General features: G+C 41.8%; 1 protein-coding gene across 1 annotated transcript in view; it reads left to right on the forward strand.

The window, feature by feature from the left end:
* The window catches only part of LRFN2 (leucine rich repeat and fibronectin type III domain containing 2), a 55,013-nt gene extending 33,622 nt beyond the window's left edge, over positions 1-21,391 (forward strand). The window contains exon 2 of the mRNA XM_058835640.1: positions 20,473-21,391. Within this exon, the coding sequence (XP_058691623.1) occupies positions 20,473-21,391 (919 nt within the window). The remainder of the gene's footprint in view (positions 1-20,472) is intronic.
* The last annotated feature ends 247 nt before the right edge of the window (positions 21,392-21,638 follow it).

Raw genomic sequence — 21,638 nt, forward strand, 5'->3', positions numbered from 1 at the left:
TGTTTTTCAAGCAAAGAAAAATCTGTTTTTTCATTTCCGTTTCAACAGTACAGAACACTGTAACACATTACTCCACAGAATTTATAGTTTTTCAGTAAAATTATTCATAAGCTGTTTTTCATTGTCTGTAATGACCTCATATGGATGCCTATAACAAGTAAAAGCTTTTGTTCTTCTGATAAACAATGAAATATACATTCACCCTGAAAACTCAGCTTCTGAACTTGCTAACATAGTTTTCTAAAGACTTTCCCAGGACAGTAACTGTAAACATAGATATGTGTACATTCTTTCTGTTACACGTCTTGTGATGGGTATCTCTCATGGCCATTGCAGTGAGAAAGTGTTATCCTGACCATCCAATCCCTGGCTGTGGTCAGAAGCCTATAAATCCTGGGAGGAAAAATAAACTCTCTCTTCTTTTCACCACACCTCGACCTGTGTTCGTGCAATCTATTCATCTTCAGCGGCAACAACATGCCTGCAAAAACCTCCAAGTATGATGACTAGCAATTGATCATGGTAAAGGAATAATAAATCTAGCAGATCTGGACATTGCGGTATCAACAGACTTGATGCCATACCTACCATTTGTTGTATTTGGGTATTTTGTGTGAACAAATTAACTTGTTGGTCACCTGTTCACTGTCTGAGTCTATTTGACCTTAAAACCATATTCAGTAATTTAAGCCGTAAGTGGGTAAATCTCAGGAGCCAGGTAAAACTTTAATCAATTGGTGAAGTTGAAACATAAGAAGAAATTCTGCTCTCTTCTTAATGTTACACATCAAACCCAAAGAGAACAATTTAGGTTCCCTTAAATAAAAGGAAGATACCAATTTTGAGCAGTCCTATGTTTATAAACTCATTTAATATTCAACTTTATTAAAGAGTAGGATTTGTCTCCCTTTCTGGTACTTAAAAATCTACTGCATACTTCCAGTGAGTGAGAACTAATTTGAGGATGGCCAAATATATATTTGCAAAGTATATAGCTGATACCTGGAAGAGAGAAAAATCCAATAAACACTGCTCAAGCTTTCCTCTTTCCAGTAAGCTCACTAATGGGATGCATAGCCTGGATTCTGGACTACTGATATTTACTAGGCTGCTAGTAGTTTGCTTTTAGACTCCTAATTGTGGAGAGATTGTAAAATATAAATAAATAGTAGACTACTTTTTACTAAATTTTGTTCACATACCAGAAATCTGTGGCACTTATCTTAAGATCCCTTATCAGAGAAATTCATTGCTAAATTATAAACATATTTCTAGGCAATAAAATCATGTTAATATTTGAAGCTATAACTGACTTCCCATTTTCTTTCTCCTCGGGTCATTATAAACTAAAACTTGTTTTCTTGCTGGATAGGTTTTACTTTCCTTTACAGTAATAGATTTGTCCCTCTTCATGCAGTATACTTTTAGTCGAGGCTCAGCTTTGAAAAAAGCAGGGTGTCTCTGGTTAGTGAGGAAAGCTTTTGTCTAATTTTGGTATCACAAACTGAAAGGATGCAACTGTGTTCTATTCTTTTGTAGAGCATTTCAAAATTCAACATCTCCACATCTTTCTAGGCTATCCGGTCCTTTTAGCCTTCCTTTTCCTTTGCTTTATGGACAATACCCAGAAAATGACAAAATGTCAAACCTCTGCTTTAGGTAATGTCTTCATTACATATTTGCTCTTTTTCTTGTTAATTTTCTGGTTTTTTTCTCCTCTTAGGAAACAATATTTTCTGACCATTAGTGATATTTGCACCCCTTGTTCTCATTCTGCATATGAAAAAAAAAATTCCCAAATGGTACTGCAAAAGTCACCTTGAATCATTTTCTTTACCTTGTGCACACTTCATGGAAATTTTTGTTCCAGAATATTTTCTCTCTTCTAGCTCAGAATCTAGAAGCTTGATGATTACTTTGCTTATATGTTTTTCAAAAAGTTTCCTCAGTTTATAAGAAGCAAACAATTCTTCTGTATCCTTTTTACATAGTAAAAGGTATTTCCAGTGTTTGCTAATTGAGTAGAGCATTTGCCAGAGAGGTTCTTTAAACATAGATAAGCTATGACTGTGTCTTTGGTGAGTTGATAGATACTCCTTTAGCTCATTTTTCAAGAACTAGTTAATGCAGTTAATTAACTAGTTAATTAACAAGAACTAGTTAATGCAGTTCTCCCTTTCTCTCCCCTGGGAATTAAACTATTTTTTTAACCTTCATGATTAGAGAGATGCTTGAGATTCTGGTAGATAACCATTTCTTATCTCTTGAGACTATCCACAGCAAGTTCAGTCACTGAAGTGGGAAAACACTTGAATTATATCTGTTTAAACTTTTTAATAAGGCATAAACTGTGTCATAAACTAATGCTGAGACACTCTTCTGTACAAACTGATGTATCAGTGTATACAGTTTCTATGGGTATTGATGCCCATTTAATTTAATTTAATTTAATTTCATTTCATTTCATGATTCTTTCTTTTGGTTGGAATAATTAGAATAGTCATGTCAGCTGTTAGCTGACTCCATACTTCTCTTACCAGTGCACAAGATTTTTTTGACAGAAGAACTTGAAACAGCATGTTGGATTTTGCTTTGGCCAGCCAATTACAAAATACGGGCAAACGTAACTTCAGGCGATGCCTGGAGTTTTTGTCATTCCAGCACGACCTTCTGGACATAAAATTATCCTGTGTGGGACGACACCAAGTTTCTACAGGACATGTGAGTTTCAACCTGGCATAAGTGCTCTGAGTTGCAAGAATGGACAAAATTGCTAGTAAGTCGCTGAGGATCCTGTTCACCTTATCTCACATGAGCTCTCACAGAAAAAGGGGGTGGACATCAGTTAACCACTATAGGATCCCTTCATTATAATTTACACAGAGTTCACTGCCTGGAAATAAGTGGAAAACCCCACTTGGAACTCTCAAGAAAGGACAGCATATGGCTGAATATGACATCTGTGTTCTGCCAGGAAAATAGCAGATTCTCTTCCAAATTAATTTGAGTTTCTAAATGTGCTCATTACTTTTAATGTTGCTTTTGGTAACCTCTGCTGGTATGTAAGGATGACCTTTCCTGATATAACTATCCCAACACTGAAAAAAAATATTCACAATTACTTCAGTCAGAGAGAATAAGCATGACCCTTCAGCCAAGTGTATCAGCCGTTTGTCTGTAAAAACCTGGGAAAAACGTGTTCCACATCCCAAATTCTGTTTAATGACTAGAACCTGTCTTCCATGGAAAACTTTTACCTCTCCCTGTGGAGGAAGCCCAGTCCTCTGACAGGCCTCCTCCCTGGAGATCTGCCCCCTAAGATAAGACAAAACTGCCTAGTCACAGTGACTAAGCTATGGACCCCTTCCTGCTTCGGGACCCCATGTTATCTCCCTCTTAACTATTGGTCATCTTATCCCAGTCTCAGGTCATTGGTCCCTTTCCCAATTCTCCTCTTCCCTATAAAAACCCCGGCTTTTGCCCAGTTCAGTGGTAGATAATCACTGCCCCCCTTCGCTGAAGCCTGCATTAAAGAACTCCCGTGGAACACCACATGGTCTTCCATCTCTTGTCTACGTGTGGCTAGGGTAACCCCTGAATGGAACTTCTGAATGGAGCTGGCTGGGCTGATCTGAGCTGATCACAAGAGCAAAAATCACTTCTAAAAGAGCTGATCATGTGAAGCCTCTGACCACGCTCCTAAGGGTTATTATCCCTGTCTGGAAACTGCCTGGAACTCCCCAGACAGCAGCTCTTTCTCGATACGTCTATCTGGGATCATTGCTGGCAGAGCTGGGGATCGGACAGACCCTCAGACCCAGCCGCAACAGAGTGGCGCACCAAACTCTGCGTTGTACCCTTGAAACCACCTGGGTTATGGGAAAGAGCGGTGTCCCGCAGAGCACAGCCTTGAGACCGAACCGCCGTTCGGACCGTCACCCCTCTGAAGACACCCTCTTTGTTCTAACAGAGAGTATCCAATGACGCAATTCCAACACCCTTGCACTCACCACCTGGGAGAAAAAACCCTGAGGATTGGAACAAAAGCCGAGCACCCACCCAGCAGCTTTATTTTGACCCAACCAGCTGAGAGTTGTAAGTTAATTCAGCCTTTTTGTGCACATTACTTTATTTTCCTGGGTCTTTTGGGAGTTTTTTTCTCTTTTTTTCTGGGCTGGGACCTGGACTGCCAGTATGGGGTTAGAACTAGGAAAGTTTCAGTGATCCCATACTGAGAGACACCTATATTCCCATATTCTACAAATCCTATCTGCTAACAGTTTCTCTGAAGGAAATTTTTCTAAGATGGACCTGAAAGCGTTTATTCACTAGATTTCTAAGCATTTTCCTGATTCTAACGGGGACTCTATCTGTCTCAACTCCTTCTGGGATAGTGTAGGGACCAAGTTCTATGCCTGTCAAGCTAATGGAGAATTTTCAGTGACACGTTTTATAGCCTTATTTCACATTATAACTAAAACTGTAGGGAAAAAAACTCACTATAAAACCTCTCCTTCCAACCCCCATGGCTCTCATGTATATTCGCTTCCCCCCTATAAAACTGCAAATGACCCTGACTCAGACTCAAACCTAAAACCTGCAAAACCGGTTCTTCCACCTCGACCCCCTCTCCTGTCTGTCTCCCTCGTCCCTCCGGGGCCAGCCTCCGCCCTTCCCTCCTCCTCAAGGCACGCTCTCCGGGGAGAACCCCCCACCCCACTCACCAGACCAGGGAGTGGGGAGCCACCCCCACTTCCACCACCCTGCTTGCTGGGGCAGGGAGTGTGAGACCTGCTCTAACCCCATCCAAATCCCCTCCTCTGGCACAACCCACCATGCGTTGCACTGATTCTTTTGGCCCTTCTCCCCACTCCTGCCTGTTCCTACCCCCTCTATCCTGCGCTCCCTCCCCCCAGCCCCGCTGTGCACCCCGCTCCCCAACACCCCACCACACACTGTCTCTATCCCTTAACCTGCACTCCCGGCAGCTGCACAGTGGTGGTGTGGTGGGGGCACCACCCCCATTTGGAGGGTGCACAGCGCCCAACATGTGCGCAGCTCTGCCGCCGACGCCTGCGGCGCCCGCGGCTAACCCGATCTCGCCCGCGGCTCCCCCGGCGCCTTCCACGGCTTTCTCCCCCCACCCCCCGCAGTTTTTCTTCCCCCCACAGCTCCTGCCCCCCCCACCACGGCTCCTGCCGCCACAGGCACAGCTTCTGCTGCTGTACCGCCACAAAATCCGGCACCCCTGAGACCTGCGCCTGCCACCCAGCTGGAGGCTCCAGGACAGCCGCCCCACCGCAGCTTTTCTGCAGCCGGGCTACGCCCCGCCGCTTCCCCGATGCCCCGCTACCAGCACCCTTGGTGCACTCAACGAGGCATCGCACAGATGTATGCCCTGCATTCTCTACTGAGGATGACAGCAACAGCAACACAACTGACTCTGATTCAGATGAAATTGACCCCTGAACAAATCAAATTCAAGCCACTCAGGCAGGGCAATGGTAATTCGCTCAAAACATACCTGTCTTTCCAGTAACTTTTAAAAAAGTCTTGGTGCAATGAACAGAACAGTGTGGCACCCTGTTATTAACAATGAACTTGTAGACCCTCGCAAAATAGCCAAAGAACATGGACAAGGAACACACCTTTTTAGGAATTGCCTAGAGGCCATTTTCTCTGCACACACCTTTGTACCATACGATGTCAAAAATATTGCTCAATGCCTTCTTTCCCCTGCTGAATATATGCTATGGAAAAGGCATTGGATAAAACAGTTAAAAACATTATCTGACAAATATTCTAAAGATGCAAATATGCAAGATTTCACTGTTGAACACCTACTTGGAGAAAATCACCTACAAAACCCTTTAGAACAAGCTAACACCTTACCTGAGGAAACACTGCAAGACATAGCTATTGCAGCAAAAACATCATTGCTCCTCACTCCAGATGACTGTGCTCCCACCTTACATTTTGCTAATATCAAACAAGGGGTAGATGAGGGTTTTATTAAATTTGTGGATGAAGGATGACTTGGAAAAACAGAGAGTATAGAGGCACGAAAAGAACTTCTGAGTAAAATAGCTACAAAGAATTCTAATGAACAATGTAAAACTATTCTGAGGGCTTTACCCTTGGACACAGAACCTATCATTGTACAAATGATGGAAAGCTGCACACACCGTTTGTCCACTGAAAACACAGTTGCCCAGGCAGTTGCTAAAAGCATCGCTGAAGGGGTTTCTGGAGCATTTGCAGTGGTAACCTCCAAAGATAATGCTCAGTGTTTCAACTGTGGGGAATTCAGACACTTTATAAAGGACTATCCAGAGAGGTCACCCAGCCAAGACCCCCACACTGGCTACCAAAGGCCTCAGAGACAGCAGTGATACCAGCAGTATTTGGGAAACTCCCAGCGCAGTATGGTGAGGCCCCACGTGCAGACAAGAAATCAAAAGCCATCTAGCTCCATCCCAGCTGTGAGGTTCACATTGGACAGCCAGGACCAGGAAGATGGGAAGCATCACAGTGCATCATCCTGGGAGATGCCAAGCTACATGAGGAAGATCCAAGACACGGAATGATATTGATGTGAACCCAGCACCAGCTGGTAACTGCACTGTCCATTGATTTTACAGATGAAAGTGTTTACCATATTCCCACAGGAAAGCATGGACCAAAAGATGGTCCCTGGTACATCCTAATTATAGGTGACACTTTCCATGGTCCAAGGAAAATTTTTGTTTTTACAGAAGTACAAACAGTGTAACCTGGACAAGAAATCTTTGTCCAGCTGTGCTGCACGGACATACTCTTTTATCTTTCACAAGGAACTCTGATTGCACAAGCCTTTCTACTCCCACTGAACAACTTATAATGGCTTCCCCTCAACCCCACAATAATGCGGGCACAGGCTGTGGGCTTAAATAGGCCAACCATCAGGTATGGCCTATTCTGTAAGGGGAAGAAGATCTGCTGACCAGGGATGCTGGACACTGGCACAGACGTGACCATCATTGCCGACTCAGAGTGGCCAGCAAACGCAAACTGGGAACTGCAGCCAGTAGCAGGCATGATTTCAGGGATTGGTGGAGCCACAGTGTCTGTGCTCAGCAAGCAGAATGTCATCATCAAAAGACCTGAAGGCAAGATGGCAACCATCCAGCCCTTTGTGGTAAGGGCCCCCATCACCCTATGGGGTAGGGATCTTCTAGGCCAGTGGGGGGCTTCCTTACATATTCCCAGCTGGAATTTCTGATTGGAGCCACTGAGGACTGCACACTGCCATCTACCTGCTCCTCGCCTCACCTGGAAATGTGAGAACCCAGTCTAGGTCGAGCAATGGCCCCTTTCAAAGGTAAAATTGCACACACTACAGTACCTAGTTGAAGAGCAGCTTGCCAAAGGCCACATCATCAAGACCACCAGCCCTGGAATTCCCTAGTCTTTGTGCTGAAAAAGCCTGGAAAGGACAGATGGAGACTCCTCCACGATCTTCTCAAGATCAATGACATCACTGAGGACATGGGTCCCCTCTAGCCTGGCCTGCCCTCACCATTGATGCTGCCTCAAGATTGGGCACTTGCCATCACAGATATTAAAGATTGTTTCTTCAGCATCCCGCTGCACCCCCAAGATGCTCCCTGCTTTGCCTTCTCCGTCCCCTCTCTTAACAGAGAGGCTCCACTCAAAAGATATCATTAGCTTTATCTTCCTCAAGGCCTCAAGAGCAGCCCAACTATATGCCAGTGGTATGTCATTCACATCCTGTCTCCCACCTGGAAACAATTCCCAGATGCAGTCATCCACCACTCTATGGATGATATCCTGGTCTGTGCATCATGAAAGACTTACTTGGACAAAGCAGTTAAAAAGACCACTGAAACCATAGAGGATTCAAAATTTCTGAGGACAAAGTGCAGTACACCAGCCCATGGACTTATCTTGGACTCCATATTTGTGAAAGAACCATCGTACCCCAGCAGCTTGCCAATAGAGATGACCCAAAGGCCCTGAGAGACTTACACAGTTTATGTGGGTCCATCAACTGGATCTTGTCCCTTAATTGGAATTACAAGAGAGGACCTCGGTCCCCTATACCATCTTCTCCATGGCAGTGGAGACCTGGGCTCTCCATGCACTCTTACGCCAGAAGTCCAAGGTACCATCACCAAAGTCCAAGAAGCCCTGTCTTCATACCAAGCCCATCGCTTCAAGCCCAGCCTGCCTTTCCAGTTTGTGATTTTGGGAAAGACCCCCTGTTTCCATGGATTGATTTTCCAGTGGGACCCTCTGTTCATAGTTGAATGGTTCTTTACAAATAACCAGCCTACAAAGAAATTTAGCCTTTCAAGAAATCATGGCACATCTAATTAAAAAAGCCAGGACTCACCTCCGCTCTCATGCAGGGTGTGAGTTCACATGCATATACCTACCACTGACTAATGGAGACCTGGAGCATTTGCTCCAGACTAACGAAAAACTCCAGTTCGCCCTGGATAACTGTACAGGACAAATTTCCATCCATATACCAAAACAAACTTTTTAATGTGGCCTTTAATTTAACCCCAAAATTAGTCCAAAGCAGGACACCTCTCAAAGCTCTAACCATTTTTACAGATGGCTCAGGGTCATCTCACAAGTCTGTAATAATCTGGAAGGACCCCAAGACTCAAAAGTGGGATCTGATGTCCAAATGGTGGAAGGATCCCCACAGATTGCTGAGTTAGCAGCCTTTGTCAGAGTCTTTGAGAAATTCAAAGATGAACCCTTTAATTTGGTCACAGATTCAGCTTATGTTGCTGGTATAGCTATGAGGGCAGAACATGCTTTTCTTAAGAATGTTTCCAATCCAAAATTACACCAATTGATTTCTGCATTAACTTGTTTAATATCCCACAGGAAGCAACCTTACTATATTATGCATGTGAGGTCATACCTGCCAGGTGCCATCACAGAAGGGAACAAGAAGGCAGACGCATTGGTCATGTCAATAGAAACTGCTAATGTCCCTGACATCTTTGCTCAGGCAAAGTTGTCACATGCATTTTGTCATCAAAATGTACCCGCCCTCATCAGAATGTTCAAGCTCTTGAAATATCAAGCAGAAGCTATTATCACGATGTGCCTGAACTGCCAAAATTACCAGATACCGTCTATGGGTACCGGAGTCAATCCCCGAGGCCTAAACAGCTGTCAGTTCTGGTAGACTGACATGACTCATTTCCCACCTTTTGGAAGGTCTAAACATGTGCATGTGTCAGTCAACACGTTTTCTGGAGCAGTATTTGCATCAGCTCACATAGGAGAGAATGCCACTCAAACCATCAAGCATTTTCTTCTTTGCCACTCTGGGAGTCCCAAAAAACATCAAAACAGACAATGGACCTGCCTATGCCTCTCGTAGGCTAAAAGAGTTCTTCAGTGAGTGGGGAACAGAACACAATAAAGGCATACCTGCAAATCCCACAGGACAATCCATCATAGAAAGAACTCATCAAACCCTCAAAAGAGTCCTCCATGAACAACAGAGAGAAGCAGAAATTACATTCCCCGTCAAGAGACTCTGTAAAGCCCTCTACATAGTTAACTTCCTAAACTGTATAGCATCTGGGTTTGACCCTCCAATCCTTCACCGTTTCTCAAATTCAACCCAAACTAAGCTCACTGAGGAGCCACCAGTGCTAGTAAAAGACCCAGAGAGACATCAGGTTTCTGGGCCTTTGCCACTGATTACCTGGGGAAGGGGCTATGCCTATGTCTCACCACCATCTGGCCCGGGATGGTTCCAAGAAAGAAACAAAACCATATCTAGGCACTGCAAACACTGCCCCCACGGACACTAACAAGAATTCTCCTGAGTCAAATACAAGACCCCCACAAAACCAGACCAGCTCTGCATGGAGATGATGGCATCGCCGAATGTCCACAAACCAGAGAGAAGACTGTCCCGTCACATGGCAGCAGACAAAACAGAGAACTGAACAAGATGCTGCTGCATCAGTCAAGCCACAGACCAGATGCAGTCTGGTCATGAATTGCTCCCTGGTTTATATGTTGTTACCCCTTTTTCCCCAAAAACCTTCATGTCCCCCTCCCTCAACCCTTGCCAGAACCTCTCTAGAACCCTATACCTACCTCCCCCATCCTCAGTTTGTAGTAAATAGAAAAAAGGGGGGAAGGAACAGAGGAAAGGGATAAGGGAGAAAACCCTAAACCTTCCCCCTCCCACCATAAAGATAACAAATTTTGTTTATATTCCCTATCAGAAGCCCCATTCCTGTCCAAAGATGAAAATTACCTTCTCAGTCAATAGGGATTAATGCGATGGGTGTCATCTTTAGTTAAGGGAATTTTGTGGATTTTATTGTGATTATTATTTTACTAGCTCTGTTTTCATGCCTTCTCTGTTGCTTCAAAAGAGCTATAGGAAATGCCTTTTTACTACAGAGAGAGGAGTTGTGGAGGAAGCCCAGTCCTCTGACAGGCCTCCTCCCTGGAGATCTGCCCCCTAAGATAAGACAAAACTGCCTAGTCACAGTGACTAAGCTATGGACCCCTTCCTGCTTCAGGACCCCATGTTATCTCCCTCTTAACTATTGGTCATCTTATCCCAGTCTCAGATCATTGGTCCCTTTCCCAGTTCTCCTCTTCCCTATAAAAACCCCAACTTTTGCCCAGTTCAGTGGTAGATAATCACTGCCCCCCTTCGCTGAAGCCTGCATTAAAGAACTCCCGTGGAACACCACATGGTCTTCCATCTCTCGTCTACACACGGCTGGGGTAACCCATGAGCAGAGCTGGCTGGGCTGATCTGAGCTGATCACAGAGCAGAAATCACCTCTAAAAGAGCTGATCACTTGAAGCCTCTGACCACGCTCCTAAGGGTTATTATCCCTGTCTGGAAACTGCCTGGAACTCCCCAGACAGCAGCTCCTTCTCGAGACATCTATCTGGGATCATTGCTGGCAGAGCTGGGGATCGGACAGATCCCCAGATCCAGACGCAACATCTCCCCATCTTTAGAAACATGGTGGCTGTAATGTGTTGCTGCCTCTGTCAGTTGCTAACTTTACATACTGCTGAATAATGTGAAATACACATGCTGGCTCTTTGAAACATTGCTGTGAATTATGATTTCTAACTCTACATTTACATGTAGATACAGAGTGAATTCATTAGTGTGCCTCTTCATTGTTTCCATAAATACTTCAGTTTCACATTTACTAACAGAAATATTTGTGGGCTTTCAATTACTCTGCTAATGAGCTTAAATATGTTTTAGTTAGATTTGAATTAGTGTGAGGAGTTTTTTTTTCTGAGGCAGTTAGTATAATGAGGTGAAATGTGTTCGGTATGTTGCTGAATAGCTTGGGTGTAACTGGATTAATCGTTAGTGCTGACAAGGCTTCCTAGAGTGTGTGTGCTTTCCCTCTAAAGATAAAATTGAAAGCTCAGGGCACTAAATGTCTGCTACTGTCGTGTCCACATTAAAGAAATTATAGTACAGAACAGGGAGCCTGAAAGTCTAATTTTGTGTTGTCATACCAACATGAATAAAAATGAGATTGTCCCAGAGCAGTAGCTTGCACCTGGGCAGCTGAAGTGAGCACCTTAATTGATTCAAAGAATCAGAAGATGTTTCTGGACATCTTCATCCAAATGCCTCACCCATTGTGCCTGACTGCAGCTCCCTGTGGTTTGCAAGAATCTTGTTGAGAATTATAAGGAAGAGAATTTTCCCTAGAACAATGGCCATGGAGGGGAGCAGAATACCTTGTATCATGGTTCCCCTTCCTCGGCCTTGTGATTTCCTCTAGAGGCCTACACTTTCCTCTCTCACCTGATAAATTACTTCAGAGTACCCCCAGGGGACATTATTCAGCAGCCTACCAAAAAAATTAATATTCTCTGAGCAAATACTTTAACATTTGGGATGTTTTCTTTTTTTTACTTTCCCTTATAGCACAAGGCATATATTTAGTATTAGTATCTCTCTGTCTCACCATCTTCTGACAGGCATATAAATTGACTTTGTCTCTACCTCCTCTTCCCCACCTCCAACTCCAAAAGATCAGGAAAGAACATAAACAAATTAGGAAATAATAATGAAATAATATGTACTATGTGTTTTATTTGACAAGATAGATTCTGTGAAGGGCAGCTGGATGAATGAGTGATGATAAGTTTCAGAAAAGCAAGAAGGGATTTGTGTTTAATAATAAATGTTCCCTCTGAAGGCAAAATTATGATTGCATATCACAAAAACCCCCAAAACTTTGCAAATAAAAATGCAAGAAATTATTCATGATGAGTTGATTTAGTGTTTACTGAAAAAGTCTGGCTATGTCCTGGTATTATCTGACATTTCCTTATGTTGACATGACTGACAGAAGAATTATACCCTGTTGCTAATACTAACAAACATCTATTTTCCCAGGACACCAGAAATAAAACTGACATTTTTTTCAAGAAGCAGGTCACAATAGGTCTCTGTCTTTCCCAGATTCTAAATTAAAAAATCTTGAATCCAGTGCCAAAAGAGAAATCTCACACAGAAATATACTTGGTACTGTTTACCTGGTTTTTTGGTTTTGTTTTTTTTTTAAATTCCTGTGGCCTTAGGATGATCTGAAGATACATATTGAAGGATTTCTTTTGAAATCTGAAGGGTCAGAAATTAATCTCCGTTGTTAGCTTATTTAATTTTTAATAATGTTTTAGATTCTATTTTCATTACATCACTACAGAAACTGGGGCTTTTCAGGATAAAAATACAGAAAAAAAGTCACACCAGTATATCCCATAAAATTTTCAAGCAAATCACAAAATTTGGCAGTCAAGAAGAATGCTAAGTGTGCAACTTGAATTTGTCAATTGCATGCTCTTGCTCCCAGGCAATACATCATGTGTGACATTTTCACTTCAATTTAGATCCTTCTAATCTGTCGTGGTTTAAACTAGTAATTAACAAAAAGGGGAAAAAAGGAATTATTTATTTCTTGCTGTGAGATATGGATTAAAATAAGAGCAAACCAGGCATAAAACTTAAAAGGAATAAAGAAGAGTTTATTGACAAACTACAAGAACACCAGAATAAACTTCCAGAAAAACCTTTTCATTTCTCACTGCTCACTATTCTTTTGTTTACATGACAACAGAGACAAAAACTGTATAATTTTGATGGTTTAAACAGTTCTAATTCTTTCCATAGTCTTTTCCTCAGTTTCTGTAGAGAAACAGAAGTTCCTTTCTGTTAATTTATGGAGTTTGTCACAAGAAAACTATTTTTGTTATAGTTTCTCGTTTCTCTGATATCAGCTGCTCAGAGCTACTGTTATTAAAGCCCACCCCTCCCATTCCACATCACTCTGAAAATGTGTTATGGGTCATGAGTTTGAAGATAGCATTTTTAAGGATAAGTTAGTCAAAGGCAAAAAAGTATTCTTCATCTGCTTCTGTGAGCTTCACTAAGAAACAGTTTTTCTCATTGCCTCTCAAGGCTTCAAATTTCTCAGCACTTCACTATACCACAATTACTTCACTTATTACTTAAATTTACACTTTGAACACCTTATTCCTCTCCATACTCTATTATGAATTAAAGGGGTTTTTCTCAAGACTTCATTGTCCATTTCCATAGTTTTAACAGAAAGATATTTCAGCTTAATTAAAGCATCTCCTTAATTCTCTACCTTTCTTGAAGTCTCTTTTCTTTCTTGCCACTAGTAGTTTATAAAGTCTCTTTTCATGTTGATTACTTTCCTTTTCTCTCTCTGGATGAAAAGATTAATCTGCAAGTTTCATCTGGATAAGAAAGAGTTAAAATCTTGCCCAGGCTTTGTAGATGGTTCTGTGATTTCTGCCGGAGCAGCAGCTGAAGCTGTCTTTGATAGAAGATTCTTCATGGCTGCTCTGCAGTGTAGTTGCTGTCTCAGCCTGCCGCAGGTCCAGAGCTTTTCTTCTTTACTCGGCAGTTTCCTAGTAAATTCTATTACAGCAAAACCTGCAGCTAAGCCAGGAACCGGCCTGGCCCGGCTCAGCCCGGGGCAAGCCCCCGCCGGTCCCCATCTCCCGGCCGGGAGAACGGCAGGCCCAGCTCGGCCCCCCCCACCCAGGCCGCATGGCCTGGGCAGAGAACGAGAGGCCAGCCGGAGCTCCGCCACTCTTCACAACCAGGAAACAAAGAAGCACTACAGACTTCTGGGTGTACACTTTAAGGTGGGGTTCACAAGTTGATTCTACTTTTCAATGGCTAAAACTGCTGTCAATTCTCAGCAATGACCGATAATTGGTCAAGAGAAAAGACTCCCAGGAGACCCCAGCAACTTTAACTTTCTTAAAGGTAAAGGAACTTTATGACATAATCTTCCTCTGATCTTTTTCTGCCCTTTCCTCCAGATTTCTTAATCTCTGTCCACAATCTGAGGTTTTACACTCTTGATTCACTTCACTTTTTACAATTGTCTTGTCTTTCCTGAAAGAACTTCACATTTTTACATGATTTTTAGTCAATCCTTCGCTGGTATGCCCCCCAATGATACTTTCCCTCTCCCCCTTCTCTACCATCCTACTTCTATCGTACTGCAATTGAAGGTGGACACTCTTCCTGAAATGTAGGACTCCTTCAGACCCTTCTAAAACACTCAATGGCAAATTACCTGGAATAGTTTCTTTTTCTTTTTTTCCTCCAGAAAAACATGTGAAACTGGACTGAAGAAAAAAACTCAAATACCTTAAAAAATGGGGCAAACTTATTAATGAAAAGAAGAATCATTTTTGGCATGAGATCTTCCCTGAAAAATGAAAATTGTTCAGATTCCAGTGTTTAACTTTTCTGGATTGATTTCTAGTTCTGAGGGTAATATTTTGCGCTAAAGTGAAAGCAACTTTATCTAAGAGGAAGTTTAGGAGTGTACAGTGAGACTGATACTTTCACAGTAAGGCTTTATTATACAGAAAAGATAGTGTGCTAATTAACTGGAATATAATTTTACAAAACAATAGCTATTTCACCCTTGCACCGCTCTTTCTCTTACTTTTCCCTTCCTCATTACAAATTACAGTGCATAATGACACCATCGGTTAGCAGTTGTTCCATAATTATAGTCTATAACAGCTACAAAACTCACACCCTAGGAATTAAGCTTTTTTTGACTTTTTTTCCCCACCTTTTCCTGATACAGCATTTAATAAATTAGCATGACTCTATTTTGAAGTCCTAGCTTTCATTTCAGAAGGAGAAATTGTATACAGGTAGTAGATAGTCCCAAACAAATATTGTGCATAGGTAGCATATAGCCCTGGGTAATATAAAAAAAAATAAGAAGACTGTGAGAAAATCAACATAGTCTAGCATGTTACTATGAAACTGAGTCTTGGAAGTTGCAAGTACCTTCCCAAAGGAATTGCCTTGACAGGTCTCTACAAGTTATGTGATTAAAGCAGTTTTAGGCTAAAACTAGATGGTATCATATCCCTCTTTTTATGGAGAAAAGGAAGAGACTTGCCTAGCCAATTAACCTAATCTGGATTTTGTCTAATTTTCTGTTTTGCATAACCACAGTATTTACCAGCAGTTCAGTCCTGCTAATCCCCAGTGCTACTTAGAAGAAAAGAACCATTTGTATATTACAGTGTAATCACAATATCTACTAATTTCTTCCAATACACTACAGGCCTCTTTTGAAAAGAGATTGCTGGCATTATCCCCATTTTATAAATGAGGAGCCTTACAGTACAGCAAAATGATTTCTCAGGACCTGAGAGTTACTGATAAAGTGGAGCCTGATATCAGTGAAGCTGATGAAGGAAGAATAAAACTCAATTATCCTAAATTCTCAGCACGGTTCACTCTCTGCAAGCTTCAGTGCTCACTTACATCTGGGATTATGATAGAAGTCTGCAGCAAACCTTTTCCCCCTGCATTTCTAACTAATTTATTTTCTAGTTTTCTTAATATCACCACACACCAAAGTGAATAATTACAAAATTGCTTGCTTTCTTTATGTTGTGTCTACAAGGACATAACAAGGACATTTTAGTGGTGATTCAAAATAAGATTGACTTCAAATAAGAGTTCTGTCACTCTCCTTCCCTTTTTTTAAAAAAGTGTCTCATGGACTCATTTTGGAGCTTTCACAAAATGAGACACAAATCTCCATGGACTGAAGGGAATGCATTGCTTGGAAAAGCCCTGCAAACCTTCACAGCTTCACTGCTCTTCATCACACATTAACTCTCCAAGGAGTATCTGTCTACTGTTGTTCTATTTCAGACACTTATGCCATGCCCCAATTCTGGCCATAGGACTCCTCCTCTTCCATTAAGTAAAGCAATTGTACCAAGGAGTGAGAGAAGGGGCTTTTTCCTGTAAATTGAAAAGGTCAGTAGTAAGACCCCTATCCTCATTTCATTCCTTATAGAGGCAGGATTTTCAGAGAGGAACCTTGTTAATATATGTGTAGTTTTCTTTGGGATATTTTGACCTTCAGATAGGATTCAGAAGCTAGATTAATATCAGGTAATAAAATCCTGGCAGGACTATGGAGATTTGCCTGCTCCTCCTACTCCAGAGAATAAACCAAATGAGAAAAGCAGAAATTACTGTGTCTTATGTGTCTGGACAGTAAAATTTCCATAAGATTTTCAAATTTTGTCTTCACCTGGCTAGAACTAAATTTACACTTTCTCCATTGACATATTTGTGTGTTTGTTTGCTTTCCCAGTCCTCACTGCTCCAGGACTCCTTAAACTGGATAGATTAATACCTTTCATAACCTATAATCTATAAGCAAGTCTTTTGTTAGTTGATCTCCTCCTGCACTTAGTCAACTGTCACTTTATTTTTTCCTAAAGAAAAGCTCATATCAAATTTAGATCTTTATTCCTCTTTTGTGATATGAAACATCTCTGCAACGTCACCCTGCCCTGAAGATCAGGTGAGCAATATCACGCTTGTTGCTTCAAGATACTGCAACTGTTAAACACATTTGCTATCTGAGGGCTGGCAAGTGAACACCAGGATCTTCTGAGTTCCAAAAGCTAGTGACTTTAAAAACCTGTTTTTGATCTCTAATGCACCAGATTGTTGCTGTCTGAAACCAGCTTTCTGTGTTTAGATGATGAGTGGACTGAACAAAGCCTTGCAAGATCTCTGCCTAGACCCAGTTTTATTGGCCTCTCTTAGGTTTATAGCAGCCCTGTGCTATTGAGTCCCAGAGTTAAGGGCACGGTGGTCCATGATTAATGGCACTGCACACATGGAGCAGTCATGAAGAGACACCCCCTCTTAGGCAGCAAAGCAAAGATCAAAGTGGCATCTTGCAGCTACCTGTATTGGGAACAGTCAAAGAAAGAGTCGTCAATATCCTAGAATAAAAATGTGACTGCACCGATTTTAGATGTGGGGAGCATTAAGAGATGTCATCCATCAAATCTGACAGGCAGTATGTTTGGGGAGGGTAGACTGAAGCATGGAGCAATGCCAAAATACTCTTAAAATTTGGCAAGTTTAAGAGAACAAGATTGCCTTCCTGCAAGATAGAAAAGAAAATCTGAAATTAATTACTTAACTCCTACTACTCCTGAAATTGTTGTTTATTCCTATGCTTAGCTGTTCCTTAGCAGAATAATCTGAAAATTTTAAAAGAGCATATAAAGTTTATTTACAGAAACATCCAAAATTCTTCACTTTAGATGTACATCTAAGGTTATAGGAGAGTTAAATGCTTTTTCCTTAATTGGGATTACAACTGTAACCTTTTAAAAACACATTATTAGTCCTAGTATTATCACAGATGTAGTTTCCAGGATTCATTGAATTTAGAAATGACTCAGTTTCTTTTTAAGGCTAAGATGAGGTTTTTATTATAGCACATTTCAACACAGTTAACCTGTCCAAGCTTTGGGAATTGTTATAGCCTCACTTACGTACATTCAAAATGCATTGGCTATACATTTCTTGCCACTATTCACTACTTGCCAGTCCTTGAATTATTCTAGGCAGTTACATTACCTTGGAAACTTGTGTGTAATTATGTTTGAAGAAAACAAGTTGTAAATTACTTGGACTATCACTGAAATTGGGCATTAGTGTGTGAGACTGAACAACTGTATTTCTATTTTTGTATGTTCATTTTCTTTTTAAAAAGAGCCACATCCTTACCTGAGGCCAGACTGATGGGTTGTGTAAGTGGTGAGGAAGCATAAATACAAAGATGAGCAGACACAAGCAAAGCTATAACGTGTGTAAACCCAGGTGTTTGCTGCTTGCTCAGAGACAGTGATCTCTCTTGTCTCTGTGTTTTATCAGTGCAAAGCCGAAGGAACCACTCTAACAGATGATGTTATAGTCCTGTTTTTCCAAGAGGTATGACCCAAGTCCAAGACCCAGTTTGTATGGCTGACTACTCTTTCTGCTAACAGTGCAACTTGTTTGTAATGAGATTTTACAGTGAAATAACATCTGAATGACTTAACAACTGCAGAATTATTTTTAGCTTTGGTCTGGGAGTGGTGGTGAAAAGTGGAGTATAGCACTACACAAGGAGATAGGAAACAATTGGTGAAACTATTTAAGGGTTTAAAATGAAATGTTTGACAATCAGTAGTATTCTGTTATTCCATATATCATCTGTGGTGTGTGCATATATACTTGAACAACTCAACAAAGCTCAGTCTGCTGTAGGCAGAGCCACAGGGGGAGCAGAACAATTATAAATAGCTTGAGACCAAATATTTCAACTTTTGGAAACCATTTTAGCAACAGTATCTGGAGTGTTTCATGAGGACTATTTTATGACCTCTCGGCTCATTCTGAATAGCTCATCTATATCTGTGTCAAACAGCTCCATTAAGATGATAAATGTGCCTAGAATTTCAAATACAACATTGAGTAAACCTGCCAGATGATGTTTATATTCCAAGTGTCTCTCACTGATATTTCTTTTCCTTACAGATTTTTTTTTTCTGTGTTTGTTTGCTTTTTAAAAAGGAGCCACATCCTTGCCTGTGGCCAGGCTGAAGGGTTGAGTAAGTGGTGTGAATGCATAAAAGCAAAGATGATCAGAAAGTCATCTTTGCAGTGCCTTGACGTTGCTGCTTCTCTATGCAGGTCTGTTCCCTCCCACTGCACAGAAGGTACTCTGCAGACCTGCAGTTTCTGCTAGCTGTGGCAATGATTTGAGGCTAAGGAAGCCCAGTGCTCCCACAAGGAATCTGCCTTGTTCCTGTGCCCAGGCCTTACCATCCCAAATAGTCACACCAGCTCACTGTGTTTTAAATGCCTATAGGGCTCCCTTGTTGCTGGTGCAAAAGACTGGCAAATCTAAAGCATAATGGACTGCTTTAATTTCAGCTTTTTTTCCTCTCACCCAAGCCTGTAATGTAGCAGTAATGAAAAACATGCATGGAATATCTCTTTGGTGTTATTCTTGGCTCCCCACCAGGCACCAAATCTGAGATTCTCCACTGTGTTCCACTAATGTGCTGCAATTTTCACCAGTTTGAAATGGGGGTAGACCATGTTTATTCCCATCTGCTAATTTTGAATGCTAGTGATGTTCTAATATTGCATGAGTTCAAATGACTGCTAAAGTTTTGTGGCAGCAAGGAATAATGTCCATAAATGTCCCAACATGGAGCACAGCTTCGTTCTAGCTATTTGGTTCTTGGAAATAGATTTATACATGAGTAGAATTTTTTATTTTAAAGAAATCTTTTTATCATACCGATCTTCTTACCTCTCCTCACACTTCCACAGCCCGTACTGCCAATTCCAGTGTTTCTTTTTCACTCACGAAGGGGAAGGTGGTTGCAGTGATAAATTTCTGGCAAATATGATGATGCATTTTTATGCAGTATTTTACTCCCACAGTGGGGAGTAGGAGGATAGGGAAAGTAAGTGGGAGAGTGGAGAAAAAAAGAGAAATGGTTGCCTGCCTTTCATTCTCAGTCAATGAGGAAACTAAGTGTAGACCCTTGCCTTCATAAGGTAAGTAACCTGCTGAAGTTAAACAGTAAATGTTCAGGCACCTGTGAGGTGATGTGACAACTGCCACATTGAGACTCAGCAAGCACAGAGGTCATTTGCATACCTAGAAAGAACTACTCTTTGTATGCTTTTATTCTATTTGTTCAGGTTTGAATATATTTCAGATTAGGACAGATGGAAGTGAGGAGAAAAAGAATCCCTAGTTTAATTTGGTCTGTTTTTTCTTATTCCTTTCATTGCACAGTTGAGAGCTGGCCCTTAAAACTTGCATGTTACTGAATGCTGGGATGTTGAACCCTCAGGAGCTGGGAAGCTGGAATGCTTGTTTGAATTTTGTGGCTCTTAATTTTATGGCTCCTCTCTGCCAGTATTCAGAACAATTAACATCACTTTATTCTAATCTCTGTTCTCTCTTTTACTTTTGTGTCAAGAGTAACCAATTCCTTTTTGTTTTGTTTTGTTTTGTTTTTTTCAAGGATGATACCAGCTACAAACAAGGCCTTTGTTGTAACCAACCTTGTTTCTGGAACAGGCTATGACCTCTGCGTCCTGGCAATGTGGGATGACACGGCCACAACCCTTACTGCCACCAATATTGTGGGATGTGCCCAGTTCTTCACCAAAGAAGACTACCCTCAGTGCCAGTCGATACACAGTCAGTTCCTGGGTGGGACCATGATTCTGATCATTGGAGGCATCATTGTGGCAACTCTGTTGGTATTCATTGTAATTCTCATGGTCCGATATAAGGTCTGCAACAATTCACAGGGGAAGATGTCTAATGTCAGCAACGTCTACTCACAGACGAATGGAGCACAACTAGTTCAGAATGGAGTCTTGCCCCAAGTCAATCCCAAAGTGGTGGTGAGAAATGAACTTAAGGAGTTTAACTGTCAATCTGCACGGAGCAGCATCTCTTCTTCCTCCAGCTCTGCAAATAGCCATGACTGTGACAACTACAGTCTCCAAAGTGAGCAGGGCACATTGTCCAGTAAATGGAGGCCTCCTTCCCGGTCAAAACACAATATTGACCGGCTAATGGGAGCTTTTGCCTCCCTGGAACTGAAATGTCAGAAAAAGGAGGAAATGACAGACTCCAGAACTTCCACTGTGGCCCGCCACTCGGACAAAGAGCCACTGCTGGGCCAGACAGAGTCCAATATCCACAGCTTCCTCATGTTGCCTCTGGAGGGCAAAACTAAACGTAGCCATTCTTTTGACATGGGGGACTTCATCACATCTCAGTGTTGCACCTACCCAAAAAAGATAACCAACATTTGGACAAAGAGGAGCCTCTCAGTCAATGGAATGCTTTTGCAGTATGATGACAATGACCTAACAGGGGCAAAAGGGATTTTCGGGAGCTCAGAGTGGGTAATGGAAAGCACAGTGTAAATATCAGTGTCTCCCCACTTCTCCCCTCATGTGTTATAAAACATTGTTTGCTTCAGGGCCATGCAATTGGAAAGAGAGGGGAGGAAGCATTTTCTGTTGTACTGACCAAAAAGGCAAACAAGCAAGTTATAGGAATAGTAAAAGAGAAAGAGGGTCATGAAATGTGAATAGGCACATATGGTACCATTCCTGTCTGGCCCCAGCTAAGTCATGTGTGAATGTTTCAAGGAATTTGCTAGTTGTATTT

This window comes from Poecile atricapillus, chromosome 3 (assembly GCF_030490865.1).
Source record: "Poecile atricapillus isolate bPoeAtr1 chromosome 3, bPoeAtr1.hap1, whole genome shotgun sequence".
NCBI classification, from domain to species: domain Eukaryota; kingdom Metazoa; phylum Chordata; class Aves; order Passeriformes; family Paridae; genus Poecile; species Poecile atricapillus.